Genomic DNA, 25,910 nt, shown 5'->3' on the forward strand with positions numbered 1-25,910 from the left:
CTCATTATTTTTGCTTTCCAGATGAACTCTATGAACAGTGTTAGCAGCTCAGAGGACATCAAGCCTCCGCCGGGCCTGCAGAACCTGGGGACCATCAACTACCAGTGCCCCAGCCCGGGGGGGATGTCAAAGCACATCTGCGCCATCTGCGGCGACCGCTCCTCAGGTAACCTCAGACGCTCAACACAGGGTTTCCTCGGGCTAAAGATGACGCGTTTCCTTTTTGTATGTGTGCAGGGAAACACTACGGCGTGTACAGCTGCGAGGGATGCAAAGGCTTCTTCAAGAGGACCGTGCGCAAAGATCTCACTTATACCTGTCGAGATAGCAAAGAGTGCCTGATCGACAAGCGCCAGCGCAACCGCTGCCAGTACTGTCGCTACCAGAAGTGCCTGGCCATGGGCATGAAGAGAGAAGGTACGTTTCTCGTTCAGATTGATTAGGGACAGTGGATTTAAAAAGTCGACGCCTCCCTGTTCAAATGCCAGGTTAAAAAATAGATAGATGCTTTTGAAAATCAGTGTGTGTGTTCATGTTGTAGCGGTACAGGAAGAGAGGCAGCGTGGGAAAGAGCGTGGGGAGAATGAGGTGGAGTCGACCAGCAGTTTCAATGACGAGATGCCCGTGGACAAGATTCTGGACGCCGAGCTGGCGGTGGAGCCCAAAACGGAGACGTACTCCGACGGCAGCCCCGGCAACTCTGTAAGTGTTCAACAAAATGATGAACACACCTTATTACCAGGCGACTGTAGCAACAAAATCTTATTTGAACCCTTCAGATGTTATGAATCATGCCTAGCTATTCACAAATTCACCCTATTTGCGTTTTTGTTTGGGAAACCTATCAGAAGTTAGTTGTTTTCTTCAACACTCGAGGTTACCACAAGATGGTGCCAAAACTAGGCTCAATAGGAAAATAGTAATTGTTTTTCTAAAAGTCTTTAAATGACTGCATAAAGCCCTCAATAGATAGATAGATAGATAGATAGATAGATAGATAGATAGATAGATAGATAGATAGATAGATAGATAGATAGATAGATAGATAGATAGATAGATAGATAGATAGATAGATAGATAGATAGATAGATAGATAGATAGATAGATAGATAAATAGATATTTGAATTACAGTTGTTACTGTGACTTTAGAAAGAATACTATTCACCCAGTATGTCCCAACGGCGACAATAAACCAATAATCTATACTGCCCCATCTAGTGGTCAAGAATGGAACTAGAAGTAGTGATCGTAAACAACCAGTGTTGGGCAAGGTACTTCAAAACTGCAAGGCATGATTCATTCCTTACTACTGTCTATTATAGATAGATAGATGGCTTGAATTTGTTATTGTAAGTTTTACGAAGAATACAATTCACCCCAAGGTGTTTGAGATATTAGCCGGTCGCATAGAAAGTGAGAATTGAATAATTTTGTACGGCCAGAGGAAACTGGGTTCAGAGGGTCCATCCAGTACATTCGGACTTGTTTCTCTTGGTCTCGATTTCCAAATGATCTCCTTCGAATATTGCGTGAATGATTGCTTCACGCTTAAGCAAAAATTCTTGTGATATTCCTACTGCTGTGATCCAACACGCTTTAGGCTTGCCAAAACACTTGTTAACACGTCTCGGGAGAATGTCACTGTTGTGTAAACCCCAAAATAGGCTTTGCTGTGCAGATTTGATGTTGTTTTGACTTTTGTTCTGGAATGCCTGCTCAATCTCCATGTTTGTCGGCCTGTAGACCAACGATCCTGTCACCAACATCTGCCAAGCAGCGGACAAGCAACTTTTCACTTTAGTTGAGTGGGCCAAGAGGATCCCTCACTTTTCTGAGCTCCCACTTGATGACCAGGTCATCTTACTACGAGCAGGTAACCCCACCATATGTATTCATGTGTATACTTAGTGTCAAAGAACAATTCTTACGAAAAGAGGCCTCAAGCTATTCATTGCAATTCCCTTTTGAAATTAGCTGTAAAATAAACAAAAAAAGAGAAACTTGGGAATTGTATGTTGTGCACTTGAAGTCTGCTTGCTTAATGCTGACATACAAAGCTCAGAAAGTTCTAAAAACTAGCAAGGATGAGCTATAACGACGTAGTTAACTGTTGTGTCTTTGTGGCGGCCATGTTGGGAGAGGCAACATTTTTTATCAAGGAATGGACTTTGAGATTATTTATTTCTCGCTCATTTTTCACTTTTCATTTTTAGGTTTTTTGTCAGCTCCAAAACGTTTGGTATTAATATAGAACATTAAAAAAAATTGCAAAAGCAGTTATTTATTCACATGGGAAACTTTTTCACTGTGTAATGTGTAACACCACAAAAATTTTGATGAAGGTGCCCCACCTCACCAATACATCTCGACATGAGAAAAGAACATGAGAGAGCTAGAACTGCTGCGGGGCATCGCAATGTTAAATGTACAGTATGTGATATGTCGTAGTCATAACAGAAATTTTAAATGGCCTCAAGGTAGGGAGGTGTCATTGACTTTAGTATGTTTATTGGTATGTCTATTTCCATTAGCTCCTATGCACTTTCTATAATGCCACAAAGTCATAATTTATTGTTACCTATTTTGGACACCCCTAACCGTGGCTCACAATTTCGGTTTTGTCCCAGAACCCAAGTTTGAGGTCCGCTAATTAAGTGTATATTTGACACACACAGTAACATTTCAATAGTCAAGCTGCTCATGGCAGTTGTTAGTCATCCTCAGGCAGGCGGTCTATTCAAATCTCTTAACATTCTCTTGACATATTTACCATTTAACTAAATAGAGCAGTAAAACCAAAAATAGCCCGTAAATCCCAGCAGTGCGTTTTCAACTGAGGTAGCACTGACCTCTGCTGGTGAAAGATGTTATTACAAGAATAAGTCTTCATACGTTATGGCCAAATTATAATATTGCAGGAAAGAAATTGAAATTGAAAATGAAATTTAGAAAGATATGCCCTCTAATTTTAATATTTTTTTTAACTGTTTCTTCCTGCAGGCTGGAACGAGCTGCTCATCGCGTCCTTCTCTCATCGGTCGGTCACGGTGAAAGACGGAATCCTGCTGGCCACGGGCCTCCATGTCCACAGAAGCAGTGCCCACAGTGCTGGGGTGGGCTCCATCTTTGACAGGTTGGGAGAAAAGAAAAAAAAATACACATACACGCTCTTAGGTAGGATGTATGTTTAGTAGTCGCTTGAAGTGCAAATTGAAATTAAGGATTTGAGACCACTGGTATAACAACAAATTTCAATTTCAGTTTTTTGTGGTACCTATAAGTGACGCTTAGGTTTTTGATATTCTTGCAGAGTCCTGACAGAACTGGTGTCCAAAATGAAGGACATGCAGATGGATAAAACAGAGCTTGGCTGTTTGCGAGCCATCGTCCTGTTTAACCCAGGTCAGTTCTTCTTCATCCACTCACTCTTTTACTTTTACGCCACTGATAGCTCCCTGAAAAAATATCTTTTGCTAATACAGTCCCTTGTTTATTGCGGGGGTTATGATCACAATAATCCCAACAGTAACCTAAATCTGCAAAGTAGTTTTTAAAATTTGGTTCTTTGGTTTAAAAACAAACAAACAAAAAACACATCAAATTATTATTATTATTATTATTATTATTATTTTTACTATTATTTGTCTGCAGTAAAAATATCAGTATAAATATGAAAAAAAATAGCAAGGCAAATCTACAAAGGACATGATCATAAACGAAAATTCATGGAGTAGAGGTTTAATTGAAAAAAAAAAACACTACAGAATGTTTTGTTGAAACAGTTGATCACCGCATCAGTTGGTTGTCTTGGCCTTAAGTTTCTTCTTGGGTTTAGAGAAAACTGCTTTGAATTAGAACATCAGCTTTAATTTAAAAGATGTGAGTGCACTGAATTGAACCAAATTGAATTGTTCAACGATAATAGATATAATGCCTTTATCGTGGAGGTTATGTTCCCAAAAATACCTGCAGTAACCGAAATAGAAGTAGATATTTTTTGTCCGATTTGAAAGAGGAAGAATATCAAGAAAAACAGCAAGGTAAACATGGCAATAGATATGGTTGTAAATATGTAGCAGAGTTTTATTCATTAAAAATAAATCCTATTTTTTTATGTGTCTTACCTAAAAAAAAATAGCAAGCAAAATGCTGATGTAAACCTACAATAGAATAGAAAAAAATATGGTCATAAATGAAAATCCGCAATAAACTAAAGTCGAATAACCGTAATCTTGCGAGGTGTTTTATTAATTCTTTCCTGTACCACTAGAGGGAGCCCTACACTTTGTTTCCCCAATATTAAAATAAGAGCGGTTTCCAATTCAAGTTAACTTTATATACAAAAATCTGTAATGTATAAAATTGTTTTAAAAAAATAGTGGAACATGAGGAACGTAATATTTTGAAGCCTTAAAGTAACCCAGGCCAATCACGGTTGCTGTTTTTGGCTGTTCATTTAGATGCAAAAGGTCTCTCCAACCCAATGGAGGTGGAGGCACTGAGAGAAAAGGTTTACGCCTCTTTGGAGTCCTACACCAAACACAAATACCCAGACCAGCCTGGCAGGTGAGAGTCACCTTTTCAGATTGTTTTTAACATAATTATTCAGCAATGACTTTATTTTATTTTGTGGGATCACATTATAAACTTAATAAGAGTACATGAATTCACAAAGTGGTTTTGGGTTCAGGTTTGCCAAGCTGCTGCTACGCCTGCCCGCTTTGCGCTCCATCGGCCTCAAGTGCTTGGAGCACCTTTTTTTCTTCAAGCTCATCGGGGACACGCCCATCGACACTTTCCTCATGGAGATGCTGGAGGCGCCGCATCAGGTCACATGACCCCTGTCAAACACCCCCTCTTGTAAATAGCCCTGGTCAGCAATAGGAAGATGGACTGCGGGGAGAAAAGGACACTGCAAATGTAAATGGAATATTTTATAACAATTTGAAACAGCAACATTGTAATTGAACTTGATTTCAAGGCTGCGGTGAGGACGGAGTACAAGCGCAATTGTTTTTGTAAATATGTCATTTCTGATGTCCCTTTTGAGAGCAAGCCAGTGCATTTGAGAAGGAATCAGATTTTATTCATAGAGTAATTGTATAAAATAAAACTTTAAGTAAAAAAGGAAAAAACTGTATTTCTTAAGACACGAGTATTCCTACAGAATAAAGTTAAGAAATATATTTGAAACACTTTGTCATTCCAACAATATTTCCTGCACATTCAAATTGACAGTAGTCCACTATTTTAACAGTAGTTACAATTGAATGCACCACATGTTGGGAGTAATGCAATACAAAAGTAATGCAATGATGGGCGTCATTTACAAGTCCAAGGAAGCAATAATATTTATTTTGGGATCATTTTGAGCATGTAAGTTTACTTAAATTTAGTTTAAGGTCATTCCACTGGATGTGTAATGAGCATAATGAGCTACATTTAGAATGTCAAATCCATTTTTGCAGGTATTTTGTTGAGAGTAATGTAAAAGTAATGCAATTTTAGTGTAATATCTTATATTTCAAATACAGTAATATTATAATGTAACTAATTACTCTGGAATGACAGTAATAAGTAATAAATAACGCGTTACAGTTTTGAAGTAAATTGCCCAACACTGGTTGTTTACGATCACTAGTTCTAGTTCCATACTTGACCACTAGATGGGGCAATATAGATTATTGGTTGTTGGGACACACTGGGTGAATAGTATTTATTTAGTTACAGTGACAATTTTGATTCAAATATCTATCTATCTATCTATCTATCTATCTATCTATCTATCTATCTATCTATCTATCTATCTATCTATCTATCTATCTATCTATCTATCTATCTATCTATCTATCTATCTATCTATCTATCCTTTGACAATCGCAACATTTACTAGAAACGCATATACATGAAGATTACAATCATATACTATGATTTCATTCCAAAACATTGATCAGTGAGTAGGATGTGCATAACATGTATGATAGGCTACATTTTCTTTACAATTTCATCAAATGTGACTTTTATTTCAGTATTTTTCTGAAGAAGAATGAGAATGAACATAAATTCAAGTTAGGGTTTTTTTTGTGTGCACGTGTGTGTGGGGGGGGGGGCAGTGAGACAGTGTGTGTGCGTGTGTGTTTTAAAGAGGTAATTGCACCTACACGTGGTGCAAGTCTCTCTCTCTCTCTCTCTCTCTCTCTCTCTCTCTCTCTCTCGCTCTCTCTTGTCCCTTTGTCAGAATACTTAATAGAAAGTCCTAACAGTGTGGAAACAAGTTAACAAGAAGAAGGAGAAGAAGAAGCTAACACGAAGGAAAAACTTTCAGGCAATGAACTGATCGCCACTTCCACCCTCTTGGAGATGCTCTGAAAGGACCCCAATACTTTTAGCATCATTTTTGCAAGCTCACTTTAAAAAGGTATGCACCTCACTTCCTGTATTTAAATCTCTAATATGAGGGAAAATGTTCACTTCAGGTTCAAACAGGTTGAATCGGGTTAAATATGTAATGTGTATTTGGCTATAAATAATAAATACATTTTATACGTTGGAGAAAATATTACAAATATTTTAAAATAATTAAAATGTATTATTATACCCAAATACATGAACAAAAAAGTGTTTTTTTTTTATCAAATATTAATATATACTGTAGATGGGCCTACAAGTAAACTGTATATAAAGTCAAAAGGTTTCCAACGTATATTCATCATTTTTTCCATTTATTACCTGTAATGATTTGGTCAATATTTGATATTTTGATGAAATATTGTTTGTTTCTTCCAAAGAAATGTCATTGTTTTGTAATAAAATAATGATTACAAAACACAAATACTTGTTGTATAACAAGGTTTGCAAAACTCACTGCATATAAGAAATGTAGCAATATTAGAAATGATATACCCAAATGTGTTAAACGTATATTAAATTTACATAATACTATATTTGCTAAATATTTTGTATATTTGATAATATAAAGCTTTTGCCATTGGTGGTAATGGATGTTAATGTTTAAAAATAAAATTTAGTACTTGTGTACAATTGAATGTAAACATACATATTTTATATCAAAATGTAAATTCTCTCAAACATTACAGTGTTCCCTCGCAGTTAGGTTATTGTGGCTTTACTATTGCAGATTTACATTGCTATTTGTTTTTGATATTGTTCTTTTAAATCAGACAAGTCAAAATACAGCAACTTTTTATTTATTTATTTATTTAAATAAACCTTTACTACATGTATTTTCGTTTTTGTCCATATAATTGCAAGTCAACCTTGCCTATTTTTAAAAAAAAATTCTTTCTTCGAAGTAGAACCAGACCAAAAAAAAAGATTTGTTGTATTGTTTATTTATTTATTTTTACAAAGGAAACAAACTTAAAAAAGAGAACAAAGGCAAAAAAAAAAGAGGGAACATCTTCTGTTTAATTGCATTATTTAATTAATGTTGACAATTTTAATTTGATAAAAATGTAATAAATAAAAACCAATAAATAAAAATAAACATCAAACTTGTGTTGTACATAATATCGCGTGTTTCCTTGCAGACATGCAGCACAGGCCGGTGTGCGCGGGCTGCCGCAGACCGATCACCGACAAGTTCCTGCTGCGTGTGGCCGACGGCCTCCGGCACGAGGCGTGCGCCCGATGCTCGGCGTGCGGGGATGCCCTGCGGGGTTCCTGCTTCGTGCGGGACCAGCGACTCTACTGCAAGCGGGACTATGCTGAGTGAGTGGCACCCTTATCGCCTTCTCGTTTGGAAAGGTGGGAAACCCCACACTTTGATTTCTAATTTCATGATTTTAATATAGCGTACGATTCCGGGAAACAGGTTTTGCGGAGTGAAGTGTAATTGCCCATCCACGGCACCAGGTGGCGCAATGGCACTCTCATAGTCAAAGTCTGTGCGGGAGTTAAAACTTTTTAAATTGCTGTAAAAATTTTTTTTTTTAAATCACGGTAATGATAAGTGATTTCGTCGTCTATAGCAGGGGAGAAAAAGGAAGTGGAGAATATGCGGGTGTAAGTAGCCCTAGTTACGTGTAAGTAAGGCCTTAAAAAAAATCAGTACAATGCTTTTTTTATGTTGTTTAATGTTATTTAATGTTATTTTTTTCTGTGTCAGATTAAGTTGTAACGTTGACATTTGTTGAAAGTTGATTTAAATTACCTTTTTTGCTAACGTTGAATAAGCTACCATTTTAGGCATACTTAAACCATTTTTGTAGATCCCCTTAGATAACAAAATGTGTTTTTTTTTTCCTGCTGAGCTATGCAAAACATAACTGAGAAGCATCGCTTAAAGGATTAGGATTCTCATCTTTTGAAATAGTCGTATAAATAATACAATTCTGGCCAAATACGTTTTTTCTACGGAGGGTAGCTGACACCCTCGACTATCTAATATTAAGCCAATTCAGCACTGTAGTGATACCTGTGACCGTTGAATTGCAGTGTTTTCACAGATATGACACATGTATTAGAAGTAACTAAGGAATCGAAATTAATCTTTCAGATGATACCATCCCTGTTTACATAAACATAGCACACAATATTCTGTCGGCCTTAAAAGAGTGAAAATGCTCAATGTACTAGCTACACTTGAGGTTTCCTTTTCTTATAACGCTTGGCACTAAAAGAGTTAAGAATTGAGTGCTGTCTGAAAAAAAGTGGTATCCAACATCCCTAATCATCACAGTGTAGAATGTAAGGACGGCGATCCATGTAATAAGTAACCCTCACATGGCGGTGTTGTACTGATGTTATGCAGAATAGAAATATCCTATAAATAAAGAAAATAATGGAGGTGGGGAAGGTGATTAGGAAACAGCAAAGAGGTTAGGATGGAAAGGTGGGAACCGCTCTTGAAGGGGTGGGTAGAGGGGCTTACCTCTTCACCATATGTTGGCCCCCAGCTTGCGGTTACCGGGCCAATGGACTTAGCGATTTTAACACATTTTGACAAGGTGTCATTTGAGCTCCACCCCTGCTTGTTTTGAGCATGTGTGTGTTGGTATCACACCTTCCCACCCTCAGTCACCTTGTTCGTTTCATGAGAGGACTTTCGTGGAAGTCAACTCCACTTGCAAAAAACATGACCGGGAAACTTTCATATGTAAACAATGCAAGTCAAAACAGCCTGAGTGGCATGCAGGAACACATTATTGATGACGTTACAGTAGTTACAGTCACATATTCTCAAAACGATACTTTAGTATTCATCTTTTGATCATTTTTGGGTCATTTTCTTCCCCATAATTCTCGCAGGATTTGAGTCAATGGATGCGCACTCCCGATAGTGTGGTCGTGAAATTTTGAACTTTGAAATGGTGTCATCATCTGGGTGAAATTTCAGCTCCTTTATCGTCTTTCAATGCTTTCCATTTGAGGCGAAATGCATTTGATGTGAAGATCCTATTTTGCGATAATAGGATGGCTACACGGAAATCCTTCGTTTTGATTAAAGAGGTTCGATACAACTTTTTATCAGACCGATACCAGTGTGAGTACTCAAGTCTTGAGTAGCCATTGATACCAATACCAGGTGCCGATGCTTCTGATACAATAAATTTCCACCCTTAAAAAAAATGCCAATTTTAGAGAAAAACTGGTGGAGGGGTCGTTAGCATGTCCGCCTCATAGTTCAACAAGTTTGAATCCAGCTGGCTGTGTAGAGTTTGCATGTTCTCCCTGAGCCCATGTGGGTTCTTGCCAGGCGCTCTGGTTTCCTCCCACACTCCAAAAAACTGCATGGCAGGTATATTTGACGTACTAAAATGTTGTGATTGGCTGCGTGAATGGTTGTTTGTCTCTGCGTGCCCCACAATTGGCTGGCGTTCCCCGCCTACTGCCTGAAGTCAGCTGGGATAGGTGCCTGCAACCCTTGTGAGGAAAAGTGGCTAGTAAACTGGATGGATGGATCTATATATTCCAACAGGGCATTTTTTGTTAAAACTTTCTCTTCATACTAATATCTTCTTACTCGTATCAGCTGGCATTGCGAGTACCGATACCTTGAAATAAGGCCAAGTATTGGCCCAATACCGACACTTGGTATCGGTACTCCCCATCCCTGGTTTTGCCCCACACCCAAAGAGCAAGTTTTATGAGGTGACCATCTGTGAGACGGTCTGTCGCATCCTTTCAAGAGACGACGGTGTGAACGTATTTTGGCGGACAGCGAACGCCACCGGCTCCTGGCGTCCGAAGCACGGCGGCATCTGGAAAGCCCCTCTCGCCTCGGCCCCAGTGCGACGCTATGGGACGAAACCCAGCCGACCGTGAAATATCTGACCTGACCAATTAGCGGGAGGCCCGGTGCCAAAGCTCCGCCTCTGAGATCTCCCGTCTTCAAATCTAACACCCACCCACCTCCTAGTGACTCATATTAGCCGTTCCCTCTCCCGACCCAATATTTATTTGACATTATAAAAACATCACTAAATTGAATCCGCACCAGTTCAATGTCCGCTCGCTTCGCGGAACCTGAATGGCAGTGGTCATATCGGTCACATGACTGTCCTTGACCCTGGAGATCTGTATCTGACACACACGGGATCCTGCTTCACCTGATCCAGAAACTAGATCCGCTTCTGTACGTGTCCACTAGACCGCACCAGTCTAAGCTTGTGTTTTTCGCATGGGGAACATTACAGCTTATGTGCATGTCGATGTTGGAGGGGGGAATTTAACCCCAAATAACCTATCCAAAATACTCAACTAAATATTTTGTCTATAAATAAGCCATTCCGTCCGATTTAATCCAAGCGAAGTGTTATACTATCGACATATTGAAACCATCGCATCGTCACGTCATCCAAACATTCCAAGCATTCCGGCATGTCGGCCATATTAAAGTGCATACCGGCGAGGGCACAGGGCAGACGACCCACATGGGTCAAGGCGACCTTGTTTGACCCCTGAGGAGGCTTTGCTGTTTCCCCCGGCAACCACACAGCAAGACTCAGAAGAACGTAATAGGATGTAGACCTTTTGACAAGGATGTACCGGCACCTTTGCTTGTTGATAGTCACAAGAAGCACTCTGTAGTAATCTCATCACCACTGGCTGATAGCTGCCTAAAAATTAGTCTTCTAAAATAAATAATGAGATAATATTAATGGCTAAAAAATGACTAGTGAATCAAGAATTAATGAAGTACTAAAGTAATCTTTTGATACTAAAAGTAAAGTAGTTCTAAAGTACTAAAGTAATTACTTTAGGTGTTTGATTACCTAAAGTAATTGATTACTCTAGTACTTGATTACTTAGACGTACCTAAGGTAATTGACTACTTTAATGTAAAAAGTATTAGATTACTTTCAAACTAATTCATAATAATTCGTTTAGTAACAGACATTAAACACTTCCTTAGCCAAAAATTGAAAAAACATGTCAATGAGTACATAGGATGGAATGTCTGGAATTTTAAAAACGTAAAAATGTGTCTTTGGGATTGAATGAGTTAATAATGAGTTGTGTAGAATAGGATTTAAGGAGCAAATCCAAGTTTTTTCTTCTATCTTTGGCCTTGGCCATTTTGCCACTTTCTATAAACCGATAATTACATTAGCTTAGGTAACGACCAATCATGTTCTTTTTTCAATATTTTTTCATATTCCAGTTGAATTCATATTCCACAAACACAAGATTGATTAGAAAACTGACCAGTGGGGCTGCATACAGTTTATTTTCACACCGAGAAGTTGGGGGTTGACTTTCGTTGGAAAACAAATGACCAAAGCAATGTACGGCAAAGTCAGTTTTTCCTGCCAGTTTGCTGAGTGCACCGGTGACCCACAAGCCAAATCTGGAGACAACTCCAGAATGATGACGCATCATCAGACGTGACAGCTCCAAGATGGGTCGGTGCCAGCCGCCGGACAATAGTCCTGCTGCTTGAGTGCCGAGGGGGAGGCGGCCGCGTCTTTGTCCCTCTCTGGCCGAGCAGACTTCGGGATAATTCCACGGATAATTCCAGGGACAGGCGGCCCAGCCGCTCCCGCCGGGATATCTGATTCCCTCCCTCCGCCTGGAGCCATGGCCTGCCGTGTGCCTTTTCTGGGCGCTCCCCGGGCGCTCGGCCGCCGACACGGCAGCCGGAGCCACGGCAACGGTGTCACGGTGTGGCTAAGCCCACGTCGCTCCTGGTTGCCAGGCGCTAAGGCGCATTGCCGCCATGCTGAGGGTATGTGTCTGAGTGGCTGGGGTGGGATGAGGCAGAAAGGGGGGGGGGGGGGGGGCATGTTAAGGAGTGGGTTTGAGGTTGTAAGGCATTTGGAGTGAGTCAACTCAGCAACATTCCATGAGAACATATCCTCTGTTATTTGCTGAAAAACTCACCTATTCGCTTTTTTTTTTTTTTTTGCGTTCCATGCATAGTGCCTTGAGATGCCACCCCCGGTTTGTTTACAACCAAACTAAACATATACCAAAGAGAATTCTGCCTTGTGTTTTCAAAATAACCACATCACCCATGTTTTCACCCTGCTAGCTTAATGCTAACAATGCCAGATGTATCCAAACTTTTTGCCCAACATCCACATTGAAGCGGACCCTGGCATGTTCAAGTACTAAAATTACCTTTTGAAATGGCCCACAATCTTTTCATATAAGTAATGAAAATTAGTGCATTTTGACACAGCCTGCAATCCTACCACAAAAATTATGAAATGTTTTGATGGAAGATTACATCATCACCTTTAAAACAAAGCCTTAACACTGCAGTTTTTTTTTCACCCTGCGCAATATTTTGTCCTATTTTTTGATCTTTACATTAAAGGCAATTCACATCAAAAGATAAACATTGAAAAAAGACACTAGGGAGCTGAAATTTCACCCAGAAGGCGACAACATACAAAGTTGAACATGGCATGACCACTTAGTTATCACACTACCAGGAGTATGCCATCTGTTGACTAAAATACTGTTGGAGAATGTGGAAGAATTTGTCCATAAAGTGAACACAACACGACTAAAAAATAACTACAGTACAATGAATAAAACAATATGTAATCACTTGCTTGCTTGATTGGTTGATTTCTAGTGTTGACTTAATAATAAATAAATAAATAACATGGCTTTTCCATCTTTCTATTTTTCTGTATGTGGAAAAAGTTAAGCAATGAAGTGTATACACATGATGTAGCAACACATTTAGACAAACAACTATACTCATACATTTTATCATCTGCAAAGAATAGCAAATATTAGTGCCGCACTGATGACTTCAGAGGAGTTGAGACCGCTCAACAAACAATACTTTTATATTTCTGTCATATACTGCCACCAGGTGGACACAGCAGAAAGAACAAGGTCATCGCCATTCATTTGCTCCAGTGGGACAAAAATGGTTCCATTATACGTCTTTGCAGTGTCCACACATTCAATCAAATTGAAAGGATGGTCTCCCCATTGAAATACGTATAATAAAAAAATAATAAGCAATAACTCTTTTTCTAGGCTGTTTGCTGTGCGTTGCAAGGGCTGCACCGAGGTCATCTTGCCAACAGAGCTGGTGCTGCGTGCCGGGCCGGCCGTCTTCCACCTTCGCTGCTTCACTTGCAGCGTGTGCTCCGCCCCCCTGAGGACCGGAGACCGCTGCGTGGTCAGGGAGGGACGGATAGTGTGCTCCAGAGAAGACTACCACCGGCATGTCAGCAGCCCGAATTTATCTGATACAGGTGTGGACATGAGACATTTATTGCGTCTCCCCCTCAAAATGCAAACCCAAATTTTAATTGTTTCTTTTTTGCACGCGTTCGTGTTCATTTAGGGAAGAGTGACGACGAAGAGGACGAGCAGGAGAACTCGGCGAGGGTCGCAAGTCGTCCGCTTCGACCCGATGAGCAAGAAAGTAAACGTCCCAAAAGACCTCGCACTATTTTGACCACCCTGCAAAGACGGATCTTCAAAGCCTCCTTTGAGGTTTCAGCCAAGCCCTGTCGAAAGGTGAACTTTTCTGTTTGACACATTTTGCAAATGATTCTGCAAATAATGTATTTTGAATTAATTATAAGGTGTAAATTGTCAAAAAAATGGATTCACATTTGAATCGAGAGTCGATTCCAAATCAATGTAAAATGTCCCAAAAATCCAACAAAATAAAACACATCTGCGTCCTGATTTAAAAAAAAACACACACACACCAAATAATATCGTTTCAATGGATGTAGTATGCTTTTATTTTGAAATTGTCCTTCTCGACGGTGGTTGCTACCAACTCGCTTTACTCCTCCTTGCGACCCCATTTTGATGCAGTCACGTCACGTCTCTGCTAACATCACCACACCAACATTAAAAAAAAAAACCCATCATATTCAATTGCTGGTTAAGTACTATTAACTCTTTCAGTGCCAAGCATAATTGGAAAAGGAAACCTCTAAGACTGTTAGTATATTTAGCATTTTCGCTCAAAATATGTTATACTGTCGGTCTACATGTGTTGCTGCACCATTTGTCTCTAAGCATACATTTCTCAACTCTTTTAGTGCCAAGTGTTAATCAGAAAAGGAAACCTCTAGAGGTCCACTATATTTAGCTTTTTCATTCATCTTTCATGGTCAGCAGAATATTGTGTGCTGTGTCTATGTAAACGTGGGTGACATCTTATGGAATATTGATTTCCATTCCTTACTTGTAATATGGGTGCCGTATGTATGAAAACACTGCCATCCAATGGTCACAAGTATCACTACAGTGCTGAATTGGCTTAAGCACTAGTCAAGGGTGTTGGCTACCCTACATAAAAAAATGTATTTGATGAGATTTCTATTATGTATTGTTTTTATTACTATTTTAAAAGACAAGAATTCTCGTCCATGGCACTGAAAGAGTGAAGAAATCACAAGTCAATTACGCTGACATTGTATGACTCGGTGCAAGCATTAGTGCTAGTCACTAACTACGTGGTGCATTCAAATGTAGTCGGACATTTCAAACTCAATGCAGGTTTGCTAACCGTCTATAAACGCTGGCGTATATCTATATCGTATATATTTTACTTAAATAAATCAAGTCACTTGTGTTTACAATAACTAATCAATTAACAAGGGCAAAATGAATGAAGAATCAGGAAATTCTGATCCAGAATTGAACAGGTTCCTCCTCTGCCTTTGTCCATCAAGTTGGCTGAGAAGGTCTCAGAGAAAAAAAAAAAAGCATCAAATATTCTGAAGCTGTTCTCAATAAGCCAAAGAAAAAGGCACAACACCTCATATGACCTTGACTGGACCTCCGTTGTTTATCTTGTTTGTAAAATCTGCTCTCTTTATTTCCTGACTCTTAATCAAAGGTACGGGAGACCTTGGCTGCAGACACTGGCCTTACTGTCCGTGTGGTGCAGGTCTGGTTCCAGAACCAAAGAGCCAAGGTAACACACACACACACGCACGCAGACTATAAGAAAATCTCTTTCGGCACGGTGCTGTATGCCAACAGTGATATCAGCCTAGTTATCTCCTCATTGAGGAAACTGATGACATTTCAGCGCATGGCCACCACTCATGAAACCTCATATTCCCTCGCAATGTGGTCTTGTGTGGTTCCCTCCTAGCGCACTGAAAGATATCCTACACCTAATACTTCATCGTTGAGTAAACACACTTTTTTTTTTAGATGAAGAAACTGGCCAGGAGGCAACAGCAGCAAGAACAGGATCAGCCCACGCTGGATCAACAGAAACAGCCATCACATCTCAAAGGTGAGCCACAGCGGATTTAAAATGGTCTCTGGATAATGACAAGTGAACATTTGGGACAACAACCTGGAACATCTTTGCAAAAACCTTCATATTTTGATGCAATTGCTCCACAGCATCCCCCAATGGCGGATCTACCTCTCAGCTGGAGCACCTGGGGTCTTCTTACTCCCACGTCCAGCAGCAGCAGCAGATGGGATTCACAACAGTGGAGCAGCAAGACTTTGACATGGACCCCTTCAGGCAGGGCCTGACCCCTCCTCAGATGCCAGGGGATCACATGCACCCCTATGGTAACGCGCATGACATCCTATCACAAAGGCTTGTGATTACTTCCAGAGTTTTGTTAGTTAGTTTTTGCCGCACGGTGGAGCAACACAGGTAGACGGGAATCTAACAACACTCGCTGGCATATATATTCTTTATTCTCTACAAAGAATGACTAGTATCACTGTGGCATACTGAGCAGCTTTGACATGCATTATGTCTGTAATATGCTGCCCCCAGTGGCCACATTGTGTATACTAGAAGGAGCAGCACAATGTCAATTGAATACAAGTAGAAAATATGACAAAATTGGTTTCATTCTTTACATTCTATTATTTCCTGTCTCATTCCAGCAATGCTTCTCAAAAAGTAGGGCGGGCTCCCTTGGGGGGCGCGAGGTGATGCCGGGGGCCACAGATGACCCCAGAGGGGATGTTTTGGTTTTCTCATGTGAAGTGTGGTTGCAATAAAATAAGAATTTTCTTTCAAGGCACTTTGATGCACTTGCACTTATTTTTTTCTGTTTTAGACTAAGCTGTAACCTGTATAAACGCTCTAAATATAATTTACATGTTAACAAAGCTTTTTTCTTTGTTTCTTTGTGTGTGCATGCTGTCAAAATGTATTAACCTGGAGGAAAAAAAAAAGAATTGTGCAAGTATACCAAATAATTTGTCTGGTGTCCAACTCAAAGGCGTTTTCTTTTTCAGGTTTGAATGCCCTTTACAGCAATGTGGTAGACGTCGACTACTTGTCTCTGGGTGACACCTCATCCCTCCTCACACCCATCGACTGCCTCTACTCCATGCAGGACTCATACTTCACCTCCTGAGGGGTGATCCTCATCGCGTCCACCCTTTATTTAACTACATGGATCATACAAAAATGCAGACAGAAGACAACGGGGTGTACAAATAAGTACACTGTGACACTCATGCAATACTGCTGTTCATTTGGTAAAGTATGCTCACATTTATGTCCTGTCTTCCTCTCTACTATGCTTGAATGCCACATTATGAGATTACAGGATGTGATAACTGTCTGAATGTGTATTTATTCTTGTAGAGTGTGTTCATTTTGAATGGATGAAACAACTTTGATCAATAAATAATGGCTCTGAAATAATGTCTCACACACAGATTCAAACAACCCTGCGAAGAGATTCAAGAGTTTTATTACCATATGCATAGTAACGCTACACAATGATATTCGTATTTGTTCACTTCCCAGACTAACATTCCACACAATAGAGGAAATAATAAAGTAGGCAATAAAAACAGTAATAGGACAATAAGGGCACAAACTTGCCTGTCAAACTTTATGTCACGTCCTGTTCCATTCTTATCCACCATACACAATCCTGCCCTGTCCTTCTTAGTTCTACTACGCATTATCCCATCCAGTCTAAACCTTTCTTGCCATCTCCTACCCTGTCCTGTACCACGCTGCGTTATCCTGTTCCATGCTTAGCCGCCAAACACAATCCTGCCCTGTCCTACTTAATTCTATTGTACCTTATGCCATCCTGTTCCATGCTTATCAACAGCAAAACATCCTGCCCTATCCCACTTAGTCCTATTGCATCTTACCCATCCCGTCCAAACATCTCGCTATTTCCTACACGGTCCTGTACCATTTTCCCTTTATTTGGCCAATACCTTTCTGTGCCATCCAGCCCCACCATAATCTTTTACCCCATCTAGTCCTAATCTGCCCTACCTGTCTCTTGCCCCACTGAATCCTGTTCTGTCACATATCTTTCTATTGCAACCTCTTCTTTTCAGTCCAGTACTCTTTTCTTGTCCTGTCCTTTCCCTTCTCAATCTGCTTTTGCCTGTCCTGTCCAGTTCCCGCCCCATTCCAGCCCACCCCAACATGCTCTCCTCACTCCATCCTGTCCTGTTTCACTCAGTTTTATCACCCCCGAGCTTGCCTGTCCTTTCACATCCTACTGTTTCAGTCTGTCCTGTCCTGTTCAATTACAAAACAAAACAAAAATCAAGCAACAATAAAATAAAAAAGGGATTATACTCAATTTTCCTTTTGTATGTCAACTCCGTTTCTGCATAGAGATCCAGTTTGGCTATAAAACAAATTGTATGGAGATTAAACAGCATCTTGTAATGTCCTTTTCCACGGTAGCTTCCGTGGGTCATATTCGCATGGTATGTGTTCTGCTATGATGCAGTCATCTCTCGGCATCCAAAAGATGGTTGATCCATTGTCGCGGCTTATCAGTCTGATCCGTCTCGCCCCGGTTATCACGCTGGGTCATGACAGCACGACGGGTCACTGGCAGGTAAGCGTCACAGCCACGCCGCCATCCTCAACACAAAGAGCCTTTTCCAGGCACTCCCGCCAGCTGGAATGCAGCGGTCCTGATGAGAGGGTTTTGAGGGTCGGCGTGACCCGGGAGATACGAGGACCCCTCGCTTCCTTGCCCTCGCCGTGAACCCTCTCCTGGAACCCGTCTCGTGTTTCCCCCGCTATGAAACGAGACCTCGCCGAGTGGAGAGCGCAAGTCAATGGTCAGGAACAATCTAAGTGTCTGTCAGCGTTCCGTGCTTCTGCCAAGGGAGCCAAACAAGTGTGCAGCAGAGTGTGCAGTGGGGCCCCTCTTTTGTGTCTACATGCGCTCCCGGCGTTTGGAACTCAAGTATCACGATGCCTCTTTATCTTTTGAATGAGATCAGGGGTTCCAAAGACTCCTTATGGGGTGAACAATTCTCTTGGGACCACCTTGTATTGCAAATAGAACTTACAACTACTGTACTGTGTACCTCACTATTCTCTTCAAATTCAAAAGTTGCTTATTTAAAAAAAAGGAATGTTATGCTTACATTTTTCAGTGGAGAGAGGTTCTAATCATGTAAAAAATATTGTGAGCTTTCAAATCTTTTCAAAATTGAAAAGTTAACAAGTGATAGAAGACTACAACTACTGTATATACTTGTAATAATACACCTTTTATTGGTAAAGACGCATTTATTTTGGAAAAAAATCCAATTCGTTTGAAAAAAAAAGACTTTCTGTGTTGTCACATACAGATGCGGATGAGTCAGATAAAGTTAGTATTTTGACTTAAGTGAGAATCCTCACTTTAAAGTCTGAATTTTTACTATTTCCCAACTTAAAGTCAGCATTCTGACTTCCGCATCATGAAAACCTCAAGTGATTTTTTTTCAAAATCAGAATTCTGACGTATCTCTGGGAATAGTCAAATTTCCCACTTTATACTTAAAAATCTGACTGTAAAATGAGAATTCGGGAGCCAAACTCAAGCCTAAAATATGAGAGACAAAGTGATCACCTCCTTTCCTGCGTGCACAGTTTGCACACACACGCACACACAGTTGCCAGCAGCGATATGGTGAGGGGTTTGGGAACAACACTCGATCAAAAGCCCACAGCGGGTGGCGATAACCTCGTTATTATGCTCAAGGTAGCCGACAGTTTCCTGTCAGCGCTCCGGTTATTTATTGCGGCGTCCGTGCCAAGAAGCAGGCCACACACACCCACACACGCACGCACACGCAAAGTTCGATTTTCACCACTTCACCTGCACAATATTTGACGTGAAACCCATTGTTAATTGCTGGATGAAAAACACACCTATAACAGTTAAAAAAAAAAAAGAAAAGGACAGCGAGCGAGACACGTGACGTCACCGCGGCCAGCTGATAACTTTTGAATCACCGTCTATACGCAGTTTGCTTTTTTTTTGTCCTTTACCTATTATTTTATGCGAAACCTATCTTTGACTTCTAGATGATAAGATCGTCTATTTGTGTCAAAAACAAGAAAAAACAGCAAGGATGAGACGTTTGACGTCACAGCAGTCATGTGACAACTGAAGTTGTCTGTCTCCATCTGAACTCGTATTACTAACTACAAATCTTATTGTATTTAGAAAAAAAAAACAAGTCATAGAGGTATAACTGGCTCAGTCGCTGTTTGTGTGCCCTTTTAGTAAATTAATAATTAAACACAGGTGAAAGTGGACCTAATTGTTCCCTTCTTTCCGTCACCTAAAATTGACACGTCTATCCTTGATCTTTGCAGGTAAGCTATCTACTGACTAATAGGTTGGTTTGTGAAAAGCAGGGGTTAAAATGGCGTGCAGGGATCATTTGATATCCTGATGCAAATTCAACAGAACTAACATGTACTCCTCAACGCTATTTTTAAAAAGGCCCACTTTCCCCATACACAGTTAAATTCTACAATTGAATCAACTGGCTGGAAAGGTAGCAATAAAAAGTTATCTATCGTCTTTTAGCGTCAGCTACAGTAAAGGTTTTGAAATGTGTGCCAGTAGAGGGCGTACGTGTGCTTTGAATCTTCCCTGCTGCACTGACCATCCAGCTTTTGACTAAATATTCATCCCAATTGTAACCTCTGAAACAAATCATGTTATGTTTGTCATTTTTTTCTGCATGCTATATGTGCATGTTTCTAGCATGCCTTCATAAATAAATAATCTTTAACGGAATGTAATTCTTAAGGGTGAGAGGATAGTATTTTAATTTAATTTCGCTCAAACTATGACGAGAGACAATTCAAATCATTTCTAGAGGTTCGTCACTGTCAATTACTTGTCATGTCCCATTACCAAGCGAAAAATCCTCTCTCACATTGTCGTTTACACATTTTTTTTCTTCTCTGACCTGAAACTGTGTTAGTCATGAGTAGTGGCTGAACTTTCTGTGATCTTCACTACTCATTAATGTGCATTTCCTGGCAGACAGGAAGTGCATGACTCCAACAGAACAATTTGGTAAATTTGTGCCAATCAGATCTTCTGATCCGGTGTCACACCCTTGAGCCACAGGTCTTGGCATTGAAATACGATGGAATTGCATGCTAAAGATTTTTGTATTTTTTTGGAGGGTCTATTTTTTTATTACAGAATGTGCATTTAAAATGACCACTTAGCTTTGCCTCTGTAAAGCTAACGTGCTAGCATAGAAAACTGTATAGCAAGACATGTACACAAACAACATAATAATACTCACATGGATTTATTGTTTAGTTTGTGGGAAAAATGACTAATATATGTATCCTGTAATATTATGATCAAGGTACAATAACCCCCGATGGAACCTTGCTTCACATACTGTAAACAAAAAAATATCAAGTTTCTGAATATTGTTAATTTAAATCATGTTAATAATATTGGCATTGCCAACTTTTTGGATCATGACCTTTTTTAAAATAAATATGATTCGATCAACAACAAAAGCAAGAAAATGCACAGTAAACAAACAAAAACTCTCCTTGAACAATCCAGGTTAAACTTAACTCCCCTTAACACACATAGCTTTTTTATTGGTCAAAATGTATCACTCCAAGGAAGAACCTTGACAATATATATATATATATATATATATATATATATATATATATATATATATATATATATATATATATATATATATATATATATATATATATATATATAAGATCAATATACATCAGTATACATTATACAATATTTTTGACAAGGGGTGGTACACTCCTGGTAGTGTGATAACTGAATGGTTGTGCCGTGTTGAAATTGTCATGTTGTCACTATCTGGGTGAAATTTCAGCTCTCTAGTGTCTTTTTTTGAGTGCTTTCCCTCTGATATAAAGATCAAAGGATAAGACAAAATACCGATCAAGGGTTGAACAGCAAGTGAAAACTAGAATGATTAGAACATAAATGACCTAACATAAATTATACTGTATAGATGCTTGACAATATGAACGCAGTTTGACTTTCATTCCTCCAATTCACTGGACAATCTGGCCGTCAACCTGCAAAATTGGGACTCTTGTCAACTGCAGATCATTATAATATTTACATCACCAAATTATGCTATACATATACACATAACAGAATATATAAAATTGACCACATTTGAACAAATGAGGTTTCTGCGTTGATAATCAACATTTTAGTCAGTAAATCAACACTTACCTCACTTGACCTGCCTTCTTTCCTGTCAGAACAAAAGGATTATTATGGTCTGTACGCAAAGCATCGCGTCAGTAGATGCATGCAAACACTTACTTTTCCTGCTTTTCATCCAACTAACACACATGCAGCAGCTGCAGATAAATGTAAGAGCTCCGCAGCCCACGGCAATCAACAGGAATTTATAGCCTGAGGAAATAGTGATAACGACTGTTTTGCCAAGGATAATATCAAAAAGAAATTCAGGGTAACAATGATAGGCTCACTGGCGCAGACGGGCCTCGGGCCGCTCCAAAAGGCCGACAGCCCGCAGGTGACCTCCGCCGAGCCGATCCTCAGGAAACCGGGGTGACATGTCAACTGACACGTTGTGGAGTTGAGCGTTTGGTTTCCATTGGCGCAGCGGAGGTAGCCGTTGGGGTGAAACGGAGGGGGGCACTCCACAGCTGGGACCACAGTGGCTAAACAAGGACACGCAATGCAAAATATCTTGAAAGACAATCAGAACGCCTCAACTTTAACTCATTCTATCCCAAAGACATTCAATCTCAGGTACCTTTTTCACATGAGGTTATTTTTATTATTTGATTTTATTAATTTGCTAACCCTAACCCTACCTAAGCACTGAAGTCATCATTTACTTTTGTATGTAGGAACTTAAGTGCGTACATACTAAATACTCAAAATAAATCACTTTAGTACTGTACCTGATTACCAGAAGTCCCCAATCACCGGTCCACACCCGAAATAATGTTTTGAAACTGATTACGTTTAGTTCTTTCTTTTGTGCTTTGTTTGGCTTGATCTGTTTTTTTTTGGCGCCGCCTCTGGCCGCTGTTGGTATTACATTTTGTAGTGAGAAGGATGGTGTGGTTTTGAGAGCAGTCAGTCGGTGACACACACGTTGTTTTTTCTCTGTGAAATCTGACCCACGACTGTCTGTAAGTTGTACGTTCCTTGTAAGAGTGTTGATGTATGATAATATGCCCGAAATTAGTTTGTTTTTTGAATCAACAAATTGTGACTGTGAATAACATGCTAGCTTATAATAATTATTATCTTCATCATGTTATATAGTGTTGCCCTGATACGTTTAGCTCGTTTGTATTTTCGTTTGTACCAGGTATTTTCCTTGAAATTAATAGCTTTTGTAATTCAGTTTTATGTTTGACTTAAGGTCATTTGCGTACATTTTTGAACATTTTGAGCCCCCCCAGCCCTGATTAGACATTTTTATCACACAGAAAACAATCAAATGGTAAGTCATGTAAATTCCAACACGTCTCACATTTAGTGATTCCAAGTGACCCGCACATCTCAAGAAGTGACCTTTTTTGTCTCCTTACCAGTTTGACAAGCGTCGCCTTCAAAGCCGGGCTCACACAGACAGGTGACGTTGTTGACGGCCTCGCGACATCGTCCTCTTCCACATACAGTTGCGTTACATTGAGCTGTCACGGAAATGAGTGCAACACTTTATCAGTTCATCAAGTTCATCTGTGTGATTACCGTATTTTCCTGCACCATAAGGCGCACATAAAATCTTTAATTTATAATGCGGTGAGCCTTATACAGCGTATAAACTGTGAGTTTTCATTTTTGGGGGGGCGAAAAGAAAAACTTAATCACCATGTAAATTGTTCAATTATTAACCTCTGCATTTCAGTTATAAATTTGTTATTACAATAAAAATGTTTATAATACGCTAACCTTGATAGCACACGGCATATTTCAGGTTTCTGCACTTCTCGTCGTTCCATTTCCCTCGATTGGCTCCGGCGTTGACGTAAAGCTCCACGCAAACGGGCCAGTTTTGGTTGTTGTTGGGCTCGTTCTCCGCCCAAGAGTCCGCGCCGACCCACGTGCTGTTATTTCCGATCCAGATCCAGTTTCCGTTCTTTTGGGTTCTGGTGATCCCCAGCCAGTAGTAGGGGCTGTGGTTCTTGTTTGGCAAAAAGGAGACCAGCGCGGCGTTCTCATCCTGGTTCTGGATGACCACCATGTCTGTGTAGTGCGTCTGGCACCACTCTCGGGCCATGGTCCACGTCATGGTGTCGTTGGAGTAGTGGTACGTCCATTGCAGGCTGAGCCCTGCTAAGGAGCCGCCTGATTTGATTTTTGAGAGCAAAAAGGTTATGATCGTGTTAAATGTTTCTGTTAACGGGCACTTTTTAGTAAGACCATTTTAAAAAGACATCCCAGGCATTTCTAAATGAGATGAACAAATCGTTTGTGTTCAAAATCCGTTTTTTTCTTTCTAGTTTTGTCAGCCCATAAATAGTATTTTGCATTAACAGATTCTCAAACTCAGATTTAATGTTGAAAAATAACACGTCCAAACATTTCTAAATGGGGTAAACACATTATTTGTACTTAAAATCTTCTCTAGCATCAGCATTAGTTTTGTTAGCCATTCATAGTGTTTTGGATTAGCATTAAGCTAGCAGACTCCTGTAGCTCAGGTCCTCGTAGCACATTTTTAAACTAAACTGGTCGTTTCTAAAAAGATGTAGCTTGTCTTCAAATTACATTTTTTCAAGCAAAAACATCAAAGCTAGTTTCCGATCAATAGAATTTGACATTAGCATTAAGCTAGTGGTGGACCACAGTAACTGATATCATTTCTCATCATGCAAGCACCCGAGCAATGCATTGTACCTCAAAACTTCACAAGTAGAGTCACTTGTGGATCAAGGTACCACTTTCATTTACTGTATTGATAAAATAATGGTGGCCAACCTATTTTTCAATAATATTGCACATTAGCATTGATCCGGTGTACTGCAACTGATTGAATTTCTTGTCACATAAGCGATGAAGCAAAGTTTCGTATCTCAAGTTGTGTCAATTGTAAATCAAGGTACCACTTTCATTTATTGTAATGATAAAATAATGATTGTAATTGTTTTTCTTTTAAATTCTGATCAAAACATTTCCAGTTATTTGAACTATTAGAAGGTTTTTCACATTTAGGTTACAATGTGTTGTTTCAAGCCTGGATTAGTCTTCAAACAACATTTATGGTTTTCAAATTTCAATGAAAGGTTTAGATCCAGTTTATGGTTTTAAAATTCCAATCAAAAGTTATGGTGTGTAATTAGAGTCAGGGTTTCAAAACATCATTAGGGTTTAAAATGAGAGTTTCAAGGCAAGCTTAGCTTGTGCGGCTGTGCTTAAGAAAGTGGCTAGCGAGTGGCATTCAGGAACCCACCGAGAAGCAACGCCAGCGTCCACTTCATTTTCAACGACCTGCAAAGCACAAATATTAGCAACAACTCATAATTCATAGAGCGCATGCTCACTTACTCGTAATAATAGAAGCTATATTATAAACACCGTATATAGAAACAGAATCTTCACGTCGCTGTCATTTAGGTGAAATCTCGACAGTGGTAGTCAACTGCTTTGAGCAGCAGCCGCTCTTATGGGCGTCAGGACAATACCTGGATGTTTCTGCACCGAGTCAATCCAAGTGATGAGTGACTCCAAATTTCAATAAAGTCTGATAAGAGTGCGGGTATGAGTCACACTTTTTTTTTTTTCTAAATGACAGCACTCATACTTATTTTAAAAAGCACATTTATGAACTGTGCTTGCTTTGCTTTAACGTGTTTTTGTTTTGTTTTACTGTGTTCCACAACTGTGTGACAGTCAGGTATTACATTTCAAGTTTTCCGTAAAATATTTCCTCTGCAGCAAATACTGTAACAGTTGGACAATGGTTTGTAGTTACATAAGTGCGCTGATTAATTACTGTGTCACCCCCAGTGATCTCACATCTATTCTTTCCTCCAAAACGCTGATGAAAGGCAAAACAGTAATGATGACACACCAATATGAATTTCCCCCATGCACTCAAAAGATAATAATGGAATATTTCCTCAAAAGATCGCTTTATTCCTCTGCTCCTGCCCAACTCTGACCTGTCAGAGTATTTTGAGACAAGCACTATTTAACAGTTAAAATTTGATCCAAAATAAACA

General features: G+C 39.7%; 3 protein-coding genes across 5 annotated transcripts in view; 2 read left to right on the forward strand and 1 right to left on the reverse strand.

The window, feature by feature from the left end:
- The window catches only part of rxrgb (retinoid X receptor, gamma b), a 31,731-nt gene extending 25,654 nt beyond the window's left edge, over positions 1 to 6,077 (forward strand). The window contains exons 3-10 of one of the 2 annotated variants that reach the window (XM_088425913.1): positions 22 to 166; positions 238 to 417; positions 542 to 702; positions 1,745 to 1,874; positions 3,002 to 3,134; positions 3,312 to 3,403; positions 4,462 to 4,567; positions 4,692 to 5,874. In XM_088425913.1, coding sequence (XP_088282039.1) covers positions 22 to 166; positions 238 to 417; positions 542 to 702; positions 1,745 to 1,874; positions 3,002 to 3,134; positions 3,312 to 3,403; positions 4,462 to 4,567; positions 4,692 to 4,839 — 1,095 coding nt within the window. In that variant the 3' untranslated portion in view covers positions 4,840 to 5,874. Of the gene's footprint in view, positions 1 to 21; positions 167 to 237; positions 418 to 541; positions 703 to 1,744; positions 1,875 to 3,001; positions 3,135 to 3,311; positions 3,404 to 4,461; positions 4,568 to 4,691 lie in introns of both variants that reach the window. The other variant, XM_088425911.1, reaches the window with a different exon arrangement.
- Positions 6,078 to 6,180: 103 nt separating this feature from the next.
- On the forward strand, positions 6,181 to 17,064 carry lmx1a (LIM homeobox transcription factor 1, alpha). Of its 2 annotated transcripts, XM_088425859.1 has the most exons (8): positions 6,181 to 6,419; positions 7,552 to 7,732; positions 13,466 to 13,686; positions 13,779 to 13,954; positions 15,297 to 15,374; positions 15,620 to 15,704; positions 15,818 to 15,994; positions 16,679 to 17,064. In XM_088425859.1, exons 2-8 carry the CDS (start codon positions 7,554 to 7,556, stop codon positions 16,798 to 16,800), a joined length of 1,038 nt encoding a protein of 345 aa, XP_088281985.1. In that variant the 5' UTR covers positions 6,181 to 6,419; positions 7,552 to 7,553; the 3' UTR covers positions 16,801 to 17,064. The 2 variants fall into 2 exon arrangements, with proteins under 2 accessions (XP_088281985.1, XP_088281986.1); XM_088425860.1 differs by lacking the exon at positions 6,181 to 6,419 and having other exon boundaries at positions 7,231 to 7,732.
- A 4,414-nt stretch (positions 17,065 to 21,478) lies between these two features.
- sell (selectin L) lies at positions 21,479 to 25,300 on the reverse strand. The gene is made up of 8 exons (XM_088426226.1): positions 25,234 to 25,300; positions 25,139 to 25,176; positions 23,638 to 24,033; positions 23,274 to 23,378; positions 22,194 to 22,388; positions 22,024 to 22,116; positions 21,931 to 21,952; positions 21,479 to 21,767 (listed from the first exon to the last, which is right to left on the reverse strand). Exons 2-8 carry the CDS (start codon positions 25,164 to 25,166, stop codon positions 21,731 to 21,733), a joined length of 876 nt encoding a protein of 291 aa, XP_088282352.1. The 5' UTR covers positions 25,167 to 25,176; positions 25,234 to 25,300; the 3' UTR covers positions 21,479 to 21,730.
- Between the last annotated feature and the right edge of the window lie 610 nt (positions 25,301 to 25,910).

The sequence above is a fragment of the Hippichthys cyanospilos genome, chromosome 10 (genome assembly GCF_059441005.1).
Source record: "Hippichthys cyanospilos isolate Australia breed blue-spotted pipefish chromosome 10, RoL_Hcya_1.0, whole genome shotgun sequence".
Classification (NCBI taxonomy): Eukaryota; Metazoa; Chordata; class Actinopteri; order Syngnathiformes; family Syngnathidae; genus Hippichthys; species Hippichthys cyanospilos.